This window comes from Salvelinus namaycush, chromosome 21 (genome assembly GCF_016432855.1).
Source record: "Salvelinus namaycush isolate Seneca chromosome 21, SaNama_1.0, whole genome shotgun sequence".
NCBI classification, from domain to species: domain Eukaryota; kingdom Metazoa; phylum Chordata; class Actinopteri; order Salmoniformes; family Salmonidae; genus Salvelinus; species Salvelinus namaycush.
The window spans coordinates 55,937,500-55,950,884 of record NC_052327.1 but is presented as its reverse complement, the minus strand read 5'-3'; the positions used below and the strand labels follow the sequence as shown (position 1 = coordinate 55,950,884).

The window sequence follows — 13,385 nt, the reverse complement described above, 5'->3', positions numbered from 1 at the left end:
CATTTCCCTAGCATTTACCCAGCCCTGTCTGTCTGTCCCTGCCCCAAAATACTTTAAAACTGGAGGAGAGGGAATCACTTGCTGAGTAAATCTCTGATATAGGATAATGTTGTTGACCATTGTGTTTTTTTATGTTTTGTCTTGCTGACATCTTGCCAGGTCCCCCTCCAAAAATAATACTTTTTCCCCTAGTTAAATTAAGGTTAAATAAAAGGTTAAATAAAAATATATGAGTAGAAACAATTCAGACATACCTAATTTCACTGCCATGATAAGGATGCTATAGGAACATGTCTACTTGATCAGCCCAGGTTATATTGACTGTCCCCCAGTGTATTGATTGGTAGCAGCTATATCATATTTACTGTCCCCCAGTGTATTGATTGGTAGCAGCTATATCATATTTACTGTCCCCCAGTGTATTGATTGGTAGCAGCTATATCATATTTACTGTCCCCCAGTGTATTGATTGGTAGCAGCTATATCATATTTACTGTCCCCCAGTGTATTGATTGGTAGCAGCTATATCATATTTACTGTCCCCCAGTGTATTGATTGGTAGCAGTTATATCATATTTACTGTCCCCCAGTGTATTGATTGGTAGCATCTATATCATATTTACTGTCCCCCAGTGTATTGATTGGTAGCAGCTATATCATATTTACTGTCCCCCAGTGTATTGATTGGTAGCAGCTATATCATATTTACTGTCCCCCAGTGTATTGATTGGTAGCAGCTATATCATATTTACTGTCCCCCAGTGTATTGATTGGTAGCACCTATATCATATTTACTGTCCCCCAGTGTATTGATTGGTAGCAGCTATATCATATTTACTGTCCCCCAGTGTATTGATTGGTAGCACCTATATCATATTTACTGTCCCCCAGTGTATTGATTGGTAGCAGTTATATCATATTGACTGTCCCCCAGTGTATTGATTGGTAGCAGCTATATCATATTTACTGTCCCCCAGTGTATTGATTGGTAGCAGCTATATCATATTTACTGTCCCCCAGTGTATTGATTGGTAGCAGTTATATCATATTTACTGTCCCCCAGTGTATTGATTGGTAGCAGCTATATCATATTTACTGTCCCCCAGTGTATTGATTGGTAGCAGCTATATCATATTTACTGTCCCCCAGTGTATTGATTGGTAGCAGCTATATCATATTTACTGTCCCCCAGTGTATTGATTGGTAGCAGCTATATCATATTTACTGTCCCCCAGTGTATTGATTGGTAGCAGTTATATCATATTTACTGTCCCCCAGTGTATTGATTGGTAGCAGCTATATCATATTTACTGTCCCCCAGTGTATTGATTGGTAGCAGCTATATCATATTTACTGTCCCCCAGTGTATTGATTGGTAGCAGCTATCTCATATTTACTGTCCCCCAATGTATTGATTGGTAGCAGCTATATCATATTTACTGTCCCCCAATGTATTGATTGGTAGCAGCTATATCATATTTACTGTCCCCCAATGTATTGATTGGTAGCAGCTATCTCATATTTACTGTCCCCCAGTGTATTGATTGGTAGCAGTTATATAATATTTACTGTCCCTGGTGTATGGATTGTGTAAATATTACAGTTAAGTATTAGTTACTGGGAACTAAGTTTTGTCTTGTGTCTTGAAGAACAGTCCAACTGAAAGTCTTCAACAAAAAGTCAAACTGCTAGTTTTTAACCTGGTCTTCATGTTGTCTCTCTTGTAACCCTGCTAGTTTTTAACCTGGTCTTTATGTTGTCTCTCTTGTAACCCTGCTAGTTTTTAACCTGGTCTTTATGTTGTCTCTCTTGTAACCCTGCTAGTTTTTAACCTGGTCTTCATGTTGTCTCTCTTGTAACCCTGCTAGTTTTTAACCTGGTCTTTATGTTGTCTCTCTTGTAACCCTGCTAATTTTTAACCTGGTCTTCATGTTGTCTCTCTTGTAACCCTGCTAGTTTTTAACCTGGTCTTTATGTTGTCTCTCTTGAAGCCCTGCTAGTTTTTACCTGGTCTTTATGTTGTCTCTCTTGTAGCCCTGCTAGTTTTTAACCTGGTCTTTATGTTGTCTCTCTTGTAGCCCTGCTAGTTTTTAACCTGGTCTTTATGTTGTCTCTCTTGTAGTCCTGCTAGTTTTTAACCTGTTCTTCATGTTGTCTCTCTTGTAACCCTGCTAGTTTTTATCTGGTCTTCATGTTGTCTCTCTTGTAACCCTGCTAGTTTTTAACCTGGTCTTTATGTTGTCTCTCTTGTAACCCTGCTAGTTTTTATCTGGTCTTCATGTTGTCTCTCTTGTAACCCTGCTAGTTTTTAACCTGGTCTTTATGTTGTCTCTCTTGTAGTCCTGCTAGTTTTTAACCTGTTCTTCATGTTGTCTCTCTTGTAACCCTGCTAGTTTTTATCTGGTCTTCATGTTGTCTCTCTTGTAGCCCTGCTAGTTTTTAACCTGGTCTTTATGTTGTCTCTCTTGTCGCCCTGCTAGTTTTTACCTGGTCTTCATGTTGTCTCTCTTGTAGCCCTGCTAGTTTTTAACCTGGTCTTTATGTTGTCTCTCTTGTAACCCTGCTAGTTTTTAACCTGGTCTTCATGTTGTCTCTCTTGTAGCCCTGCTAGTTTTTAACCTGGTCTTTATGTTGTCTCTCTTGTAACCCTGCTAGTTTTTAACCTGGTCTCCATGTTGTCTCTCTTGTAGCCCTGCTAGTTTTTAACCTGGTCTTTATGTTGTCTCTCTTGTAGTCCTGGGAAGCTGAAAGCATCCAAAGCAGCAGCAACAGTCCTCTGCAACATGTTCCAATACAAGAAGCTGCACAAGGACTACAAACAGGTGAGAAACACCACTGGAGAATGGTAGAGAGGAGGATCATAGACTACTACGATATGTATACTGTATATGTTCTGTGTTCCAAACAGGACATTATTTGTCTTTTTAACCTAAACATGCAAAAACCATTAGATAGAATTGATAGCAAGCAGTACACTGGGTTAGTCAGATTTTATTAAATATAACAGAACAGATGACCTAGAATGACATTCATTCTCGTAGGATGGGTTGCCAAAAATAACTAACTGAAAGCCACATCCACGAATATGATTAGATTGAGGTATACAGTATGTCACTGTGCTTCTATGGCTATATGCACCAATGCTCTGACTACTTTATTTGTTCATTTAGCAAATAAGACAGCTTTATTAGTTTATTATTTATTTATTAGTCAACGCAACTAAATTTCAGCTTTCATTAGCTTTAAAACAGCAACATTTTCTCTCAACCTCATGGCAAAATGTGTAGAATAGCATGAGATGAGCTATACAGGTGCACAGTTTCCTCTCTGTCCCATGGCTAAAGTGTGTTTAATTGCAGGAAATTAGCTTTAAAACAGCAACATTTTCTCTTAGCCTCATGGCAAAATGTGTGGAATAACATGAGATTAGCTTTAAAACAGCAACATTTTCTCTCAGCCTCATGGCAAAATGTGTAGAATAGCATAAGATTAGCTTTAAAACAGCAACTTTTTCTCTCAGCCTCATGGCAAAATGTGTAGAATAGCATAAGATTAGCTTTAAAACAGCAACATGTTCTCTCAGCCTCATGGCAAAATGTGTAGAATAGCATAAGATTAGCTTTAAAACAGCAACATGTTCTCTCAGCCTCATGGCAAAATGTGTAGAATAGCATAAGATTAGCTTTAAAACAGCAACATGTTCTCTCAGCCTCATGGCAAAATGTGTAGAATAGCATAAGATTAGCTTTAAAACAGAAACATTTTCTCTCAGCCTCATGGCAAAATGTGTGGAATAGCATGAGATTATCTTTAAAACAGCAACTTTTTCTCTCAGCCTCATGGCAAAATGTGTAGAATAGCATAAGATTAGCTTTAAAACAACAAAATGTTCTCTCAGCCTCATGGCAAAATGTGTAGAATAGCATAAGATTAGCTTTAAAACAGCAACATGTTCTCTCAGCCTCATGGCAAAATGTGTAGAATAGCATAAGATTAGCTTTAAAACAGCAACATGTTCTCTCAGCCTCATGGCAAAATGTGTAGAATAACATGAGATTAGCTTTAAAACAGCAACATTTTTCTCTTTCCCCAATGGCAAAAATATGTAAAACGAATGGAAGTTAGCTGCTCCACCGAAAAAATAAATGTTCATATATATAAAAAGAATAGCTACGTGAATACAATATTAGGAACCCGAATACCTGCGGACATTGGTTAATAACGAGTAGTGAGGGTGATTCCCTGTGTAAATCCTCGCCTTTCCCTGTTGCTCTATTGTCAACTACAGTAGCTACAATGCTGTCTTCTCTTGTCTGGTAGGGGAATCAGAGCTGTTTATCTGTCACACACACACACACACACACACACACACACACACACACACACACACACACACACACACACACACACACACACACACACACACACACACACACACGTGCACATTAAGTAAATGATCAGTGCTTATCTATAATATACAGTTGAGAAACAATCCACTAAAACATTCCCCTCATAGTGAATGGATGACTGGAAAACCCAACCCTCATTCCTGTGTCTGCACGTGTGTCTGCGTTAGTGCACCTATGTGTGTTGTGCATGTTTGCCTTGAGGATGGGGGGGTCCATTAACCAGCCTTGAGGATGGGGGGGTCCATTAACCAGCCTTGAGGATGGGGGGGGATCCATTAACCAGCCTTGAGGATTGAGGGGGTCCATTAACCAGCCTTGAGGATGGGGGGATCCATTAACCAGCCTTGAGGATTGAGGGGGTCCATTAACCAGCCTTGAGGATGGGGGGGTCCATTAACTAGCCTTGAGGATGGGGGGGGGGTCCATTAACCAGCCTTGAGGATGGGGGGGTCCATTAACCAGCCTTGAGGATGGGGGGGGGATCCATTAACCAGCCTTGAGGATGGGGGGGGATCCATTAACCAGCCTTGAGGATTGAGGGGGTCCATTAACCAGCCTTGAGGATGGGGGGGTCCATTAACCAGCCTTGAGGATTGAGGTGGTCCATTAACCAGCCTTGAGGATGGGGGGGGGTCCATTAACCAGCCTTGAGGATGGGGGGGGGTCCATTAACCAGCCTTGAGGATGGGGGGGGTCCATTAACCAGCCTTGAGGATGGGGGGGGGTCCATTAACCAGCCTTGAGGATGGGGGGGATCCATTAACCAGCCTTGAGGATTGAGGGGGTCCATTAACCAGCCTTGAGGATGGGTGGGTCCATTAACCAGCCTTGAGGATGGGGGGGGGGGGGGGGGTCCATTAACCAGCCTTGATGTTGGGGGGAGTCCATTAACCAGCCTTGAGGATTGAGGGGGTCCATTAACCAGCCTTGAGGATGGGGGGGTCCATTAACCAGCCTTGAGGATGGGGGGGGTCCATTAACCAGCCTTGAGGATGGGGGGGGTCCATTAACCAGCCTTGAGGATGGGGGGGGGGTCCATTAACCAGCCTTGAGGATGGGGGGGGTCCATTAACTAGCCTTGAGGATGGGGGGGGGGGGGTCCATTAACCAGCCTTGATGTTGGGGGGAGTCCATTAACCAGCCTTGATGTTGGGGGGGTCCATTAACCAGCCTTGAGGATGGGTGGGTCCATTAACCAGCCTTGAGGATGGGGAGGGGTCCATTAACCAGCCTTGATGTTGGGGGGGGTCCATTAACCAGCCTTGAGGAAGGGGAGGGGTCCATTAACCAGCCTTGATGTTGAGTGGGTCCATTAACCAGCCTTGAGGATGGGGGGGGGTCCATTAACCAGCCTTGAGGATGGGGGGGGGGGGGGGTCCATTAACCAGCCTTGAGGCTGGGGGGGGGGTCCATTAACCAGCCTTGAGGATGGGGGGGTCCATTAAACCAGCCTTGAGGATGGGGGGGTCCATTAACCAGCCTTGAGGATGGGGGGGATCCATCAACCAGCCTTGAGGATGGGGGGGTCCATTAACCAGCCTTGAGGATGGGGGGGGGGGGGGGTCCATTAACCAGCCTTGAGGATGGGGGGGGGTCCATTAACCAGCCTCGAGGATGGGGGGGGTCCATTAACCAGCCTTGAGGATGGGGGGGTCCATTAACCAGCCTTGAGGATGGGGGGGTCCATTAACTAGCCTTGAGGATGGGGGGGTCCATTAACCAGCCTTGAGGATGGGGGGGGGGGTCCATTAACCAGCCTTGATGTTGGGGGGAGTCCATTAACCAGCCTTGATGTTGGGGGGGTCCATTAACCAGCCTTGAGGATGGGGGGGGGGTCCATTAACCAGCCTTGAGGATGGGGGGGGTCCATTAACTAGCCTTGAGGATGGGGGGGGGGGGTCCATTAACCAGCCTTGATGTTGGGGGGAGTCCATTAACCAGCCTTGATGTTGGGGGGGTCCATTAACCAGCCTTGAGGATGGGTGGGTCCATTAACCAGCCTTGAGGATGGGGAGGGGTCCATTAACCAGCCTTGATGTTGGGGGGGGTCCATTAACCAGCCTTGAGGAAGGGGAGGGGTCCATTAACCAGCCTTGATGTTGAGTGGGTCCATTAACCAGCCTTGAGGATGGGGGGGGGTCCATTAACCAGCCTTGAGGATGGGGGGGGGGGGGGGTCCATTAACCAGCCTTGAGGCTGGGGGGGGGGGTCCATTAACCAGCCTTGAGGATGGGGGGGTCCATTAAACCAGCCTTGAGGATGGGGGGGTCCATTAACCAGCCTTGAGGATGGGGGGGATCCATCAACCAGCCTTGAGGATGGGGGGGTCCATTAACCAGCCTTGAGGATGGGGGGGGGGGGGGTCCATTAACCAGCCTTGAGGATGGGGGGGGGTCCATTAACCAGCCTCGAGGATGGGGGGGGTCCATTAACCAGCCTTGAGGATGGGGGGGTCCATTAACCAGCCTTGAGGATGGGGGGGTCCATTAACTAGCCTTGAGGATGGGGGGGTCCATTAACCAGCCTTGAGGATGGGGGGGGGGGGGTCCATTAACCAGCCTTGATGTTGGGGGGAGTCCATTAACCAGCCTTGATGTTGGGGGGGTCCATTAACCAGCCTTGAGGATGGGGGGGATCCATTAACCAGCCTTGAGGATGGGGGGGTCCATTAACCAGCCTTGAGGATGGGGGGGGGTCCATTAACCAGCCTTGAGGATGGGGGGGGGTCCATTAACCAGCCTCGAGGATGGGGGGGGATCCATTAACCAGCCTTGATGTTGGGGGGAGTCCATTAACCAGCCTTGATGTTGGGGGGGTCCATTAACCAGCCTTGAGGATGGGGGGGATCCATTAACCAGCCTTGAGGATGGGGGGGTCCATTAACCAGCCTTGAGGATGGGGGGGGTCCATATTCAAATAAAAATACTTAGTCTGTATGTATGTATACTTAGTCTGTATGTATGTATACTTAGTCTGTATGTATGTATACTTAGTCTGTATGTTCACACACAAAGACACCCAGGGAGCGGCTTGCTAGAATGATTGCTTTTTAGATGGTGGTCTGCCTCGCCTAAAGGTTGCAGCTCTCTCGCTCCCTCTCTCTCTGTCTCTCGCTCTCTCTCTGTCTCTCTGTCTCTCTCTCACTCCCTCTCTCTCTCTCTCTGTCTCTGTCTCTCTCTCTCTCTCTGTGTCTCTCTGTCTCTCTTTCTCTCTCTCTCTCTCTGTCTCGCTCTCTCTCTGTGTCTCTCTGTCTCTGTCTTTCTCTCTCTCTCTCTCTCTCTCTCTCTCTCTCTCTCTCTCTCTCTCTCTCTCTCTCTCTCTCTCTCTCTCTCTCTGTGTCTCTCTGTCTCTGTCTTTCTCTCTCTGTCTCGATCTCTCTCTGTGTCTCTCTGTGTCTCTCTGTCTCTGTCTTTCTCTCTCGCTCGCTCTCTCTCAGGACATTTACTGATGAACAAGTCTGAACACTCCCACTATATTTACCTCCCTCTACAGTACCTGCAGAACTATTTTAACAGGTTCCTCTTAAAATAAACTATTCAAAACATTGATTGGTAGCAGCTATATAATATTTACTGTCCCCCAGTGTATTGATTGGTAGCAGCTATATCATATTTACTGTCCCCCAGTGTATTGATTGGTAGCAGCTATATCATATTTACTGTCCCCCAGTGTATTGATTGGTAGCATCTATATCATATTTACTGTCCCCCAGTGTATTGATTGGTAGCAGCTATATAATATTGACTGTCCCCCAGTGTATTGATTGGTAACAGCTATATCATATTGACTGTCCCCCAGTGTATTGATTGGTAGCAGCTATATCATATTTACTGTCTCTGGTGTTTAAATATTACAGTTACGTATTAGCTACTGGGAACTAAGTTTTGTCTTGTATCTTGAAAGAGGAGTCAAACTGAAAGCCTACAACACAAAGCCAAGTGGACAGGCTAACAGTTTGAGACATCCTTTTGATATCTGTCCTGACAAAATGTCTTGTTTGTGTTTTACAGAAAGGATTCACACGACCTGACTTTGCAGACGTGACAATCTAAAAAAGGGAACTCTCTCTTTCTGTCAAGTGGCTGGAAACGCATGTGAACACTTCAGTGATCAAGGACTGTCTGTAAAACTGAGAACAGCTCCTTGGGCTACTTCCTACTTCCTACTTCCTACTTACGCACGTTAGACGGACTACACTACAGAGTTAGACGGACTACACTACAGAGTTAGACGGACTACACTACAGAGTTAGACGGACTACACTCAGAGTTAGATGGACTACACTACAGAGTTAGATAGACTACACTACAGAGTTAGACGGACTACACTACAGAGTTAGATGGACTACACTACAGAGTTAGATAGACTACACTACAGAGTTAGACGGACTACACTACAGAGTTAGAAGGACTACACTACAGAGTTAGATGGACTACACTACAGAGTTAGAAGGACTACACTACAGAGTTAGACGGACTACACTACAGAGTTAGATGGACTACACTACAGAGTTAGAAGGACTACACTACAGAGTTAGATGGACTACACTACAGAGTTAGACGGACTACACTACAGAGTTAGACGGACTACACTACAGAGTTAGACGGACTACACTACAGAGTTAGAAGGACTACACTACAGAGTTAGACGGACTACACTACAGAGTTAGACGGACTACACTACAGAGTTAGACGGACTACACTACAGAGTTAGACGGACTACACTACAGAGTTAGACGGACTACACTACAGAGTTAGACGGACTACACTACAGAGTTAGACGGACTACACTACAGAGTTAGATGGACTACACTACAGAGTTAGAAGGACTACACTACAGAGTTAGATGGACTACACTACAGAGTTAGATGGACTACACTACAGAGTTAGACGGACTACACTACAGAGTTAGACGGACTACACTACAGAGTTAGACGGACTACACTACAGAGTTAGACGGACTACACTACAGAGTTAGACGGACTCTAAAGAAAGTGACAATAAAGATGGAACCTGTATAGGGACGACCTTGATGTTGTTCTATGATGAAAACGGATCCCCGCCTTTCCCCCATGTTTTAATGCCGTATGTATTCAATGCTGTATGTTTGAATGTTTTATGTTGAAATGCTGTATGGACTTTATGGTGATTTTAGGGACTCTTTTCTTTCTCTCAATGCAACAAAACATACAGCCGTAACCAATAACGCCATGACTTTTACAGTTTCTCCTGCCCCACCCAGAGATGGTTTGGCATCAATTCCCAAAGACTTCTGTGCTTCGTTATGTTAACCTGGTCCCAGATCTGTTTGTGCTGTCTCCACAACCCCTACTGGTCCCAGATCTGTTTATGCTGTCTCCACAACCCCTACTGGTCCCAGATCTGTTTATGCTGTCTCCACAACCCCTACTGGTCCCAGATCTGTTTGTGTTGTCTCCACAACCCCCTACTGGTCCCAGATCTGTTTGTGTTGTCTCCACAACCCCTACTGGTCCCAGATCTGTTTGTGTTGTCTCCACAACCCCTACTGGTCCCAGATCTGTTTGTGTTGTCTCCACAAACCCCCTACTGGTCCCAGATCTGTTTGTGTTGTCTCCACAACCCCTACTGGTCCCAGATCTGTTTGTGTTGTCTCCACAAACCCCCTACTGGTCCCAGATCTGTTTGTGTTGTCTCCACAACCCCTACTGGTCCCAGATCTGTTTGTGCTGTATAGCCAACTCCTATGGTCATTGTCACAAGACGGCACACAACAGATCTGGGACCAGTAGGGGGGTTGTGGAGACAACACAAACAGATCTGGGACCAGTAGGGGTTGTGGAGACAACACAAACAGATCTGGGACCAGTAGGGGTTGTGGAGACAACACAAACAGATCTGGGACCAGTAGGGGGTTTGTGGAGACAACACAAACAGATCTGGGACCAGGCCATCTACAGATAGCAGCTACTTTTATGGGATGGCTTGCTCTGTGGAATGAAACTATTCTCTTTTTATACCATCAATGGTGTTTTTACTAAGTGGTTGAATTATTCATGTTGTTCATTGTGTTTTTGTATTAGTTTTTTGGTGTTGTCTGGGGGTTTATTTCTCAGATAAAACCAGAGTATCACTGAGAGTTATAATGAGTTATAAACCAGAGTATCACTGAGTTATAAACCAGAGTATCACTGATAATTATAATGACTTATAAACCAGAGTATCACTGATAATTATAATGAGTTATAAACCAGAATATCACTGAGTTATAAACCAGAGTATCACTGAGTTATAAACCAGAGTATCACTGATAATTATAATGAGTTATAAACCAGAATATCACTGAGTTATAAACCAGAGTATCACTGAGTTATAATGAGTTATAAACCAGAGTATCACTGAGAGTTATAATGAGTTATAAACCAGAGTATCACTGAGAGTTATAATGAGTTATAAACCAGAGTATCACTGAGAGTTATAATGAGTTATAAACCAGAGTATCACTGAGAATTATAATGACTTAGAAACCAGAGTATCACTGAGAATTATAATGAGTTGTAAACCAGAGTATCACTGAGAGTTATAATGAGTTATAAACCAGAGTATCACTGAGAGTTACAATGAGTTATAAACCAGAGTATCACTGAGAGTTACAATGAGTCATAAATTAGAATTGAATGAATGTTTTTATGAATGTGTGGATTAAAACGGAACTACTGACACCTGCATGAATGTCCTGGAATTAAGATTCAGCTTTACAGAAACGTTATGAAGTAGCCTACACGTTGAATATAGATTTATAAATGGCTCCGTTCTTGTTTTCAACCACATTAGTAGTACAAGTTAAGATTTTTTGATTGATTTGTCATATCAAACTCCATGTCAAAGCATTGTTTTAAGTTGATCACTTGCCATAACATACTGTTTTTATTTTAAAGTCTGGGGTTTTGTCATGTATTTTCTGGATTAAGTCAACAAACGTAGTCCAACATTTATGTTTTCAAGGCTTTGGAGGAGGGGGGGGGGGGGGGGAGCATGCATTCGTTGTTATTCTCTATAAGAGAATGCTGTAATTTTATCTTAAGCTTAATGTAAATATAAAAGGTTTTGTAAACAGAGCATACAAGTGCACTGGGGTCCCAAGTGATTGACATCCTTGATAAAGATGAGTTAAACTAACTGTATAAAATACATCATTCAAATACGGAGCTATTATTTTATTATTTTATACTATACTAATACAACACCACTGGTAGGCGTGGCCAAAGAGCTCTGTTTTTCATGTCATCTGACCAAAACACTGGTTCCAATCCAAGTGCCAACGCTGTTTATCCAACTCCAGGAGTTCACATCTGTTGGATGACATGGAAATACAGCTCTTTGGCCACACATACACCAGCGGTATGTATATATATATATATATGCTTTGGCATCTAAATTAAAATGTGTGAGCAGAAAAGAACCCCATACCTACTGTAAAATATGGTGGTAGATCTTTGATGTTATGGGGATATTTTCCTTTCACTGGTTCTTGTTAAAAATCACAATTTTGCAATGGCCATCTCAGTTTCCCGGACTTGAAACACATTGAAAACCTGTTTTTGATTGGCCAAGATTGGCCAAGACCTGGCCAAGATAAAGCAAAGCAGTGCGACACATACAACAACACAGAGTTACACATGGAATAAACAAACGTACAGTCAATAACACAATAGAAAAAAGTCTATATACAGTGTGTGCAAATGGCGTGAGGAGGTAAGGCAATAAATCGGCAATAGTAGCGAAGTAATTACAATTTAGCAAATTAAACACTGGAGTGATAGATGTGCAGATGATGATGTGCAAGTTTAAATTGAAGAGGGCAGTCCATAAGCGCAGACGAAGGATATTAATGATCTGGAAAGATTCTGTATGGAGGAATTGGTCTAAGATCCCTCCCAATGTGTTCTCCAACTCATAAAACACTTTACAGAAAAGCTCAGCGCTGTTATCCTCGCACGGTGAGGTGTTGAAAGGTGTTGAAAACGGGTGTCAATAATTGTTTTATTACTTGTTAACAAAATCTGTTTGTCTGAGCAATTGTAGTAGTATACATTAATATAATTTCCCAAATTTTTGGATCATACAATATAGTATTTAAAAATATATATATTTTGTACAGTCATTTTTGCTCATCTTTATCAAGGGTGTCACTAATTGTGGACCGCACTGTATTTAAATAAGACCGTCCTCCTGAAAGGTGTTGTTCAAGTGTATTTTTGGTATTGATATATATATATTCAATGGGTAAATATAAAGCAAATTTATATATTTTAACTCTATTCTCTTAGTAAAGTATGCTCAAATAACATGAATGTTTAGAAAAAAAATATTTCATGCATCGACGTCTGATCTGCTGAGTCTATAATTGGACCATGATACTATTCTATACTCTGTCTACCATATGGAAAACATATATTTTTATTTTTACATCGTGCTTTTTAACTGTTCACTGCATATGTGTGTCAAATAAACAGCATATTTTATAACTAATAAAGACAAAGTCATTAAATGGGTTTTGTTATTGAGATTTCATATCTACCAGGGTCAGGAGTTTTTCTTGACTAAGTTACCTGACCAACAGTTGACCAAGTTACCTGACCAACAGTTGACCAAGTTACCTGACTAACAGTTGACCAAGTTGCCTGACTAACTGTTGACCAAGTTACCTGACTAACAGTTGACCAAGTTACCTGACCAACAGTTGACCAAGTTACCTGACCAATAGTTGACCAAGTTACCTGACCAACAGTTGACCAAGTTACCTGACTAACAGTTGACCAAGTTACCTGACCAACAGTTGACCAAGTTACCTGACCAACAGTTGACCAAGTTACCTGACCAAGAGTTGACCAAGTTACCTGACCAACAGTTGACCAAGTTACCTGACCAACAGTTGACCATATTACCTGACCAACAGTTGACCAAGTTACCTGACTAACAGTTGACCAAGTTACCT

At 43.2% G+C, this 13,385-nt stretch overlaps 1 protein-coding gene across 1 annotated transcript in view; it reads left to right on the top strand.

Annotated features, from left to right (window-relative positions):
• pkp3a (plakophilin 3a) overlaps positions 1-9,783 on the top strand; it is a 51,164-nt gene extending 41,381 nt beyond the window's left edge. Inside the window, exons 17-18 of the mRNA XM_039017031.1 lie at positions 2,735-2,822; positions 8,420-9,783. Coding sequence (XP_038872959.1) covers positions 2,735-2,822; positions 8,420-8,461 — 130 coding nt within the window. The 3' untranslated portion in view covers positions 8,462-9,783. The remainder of the gene's footprint in view (positions 1-2,734; positions 2,823-8,419) is intronic.
• The last annotated feature ends 3,602 nt before the right edge of the window (positions 9,784-13,385 follow it).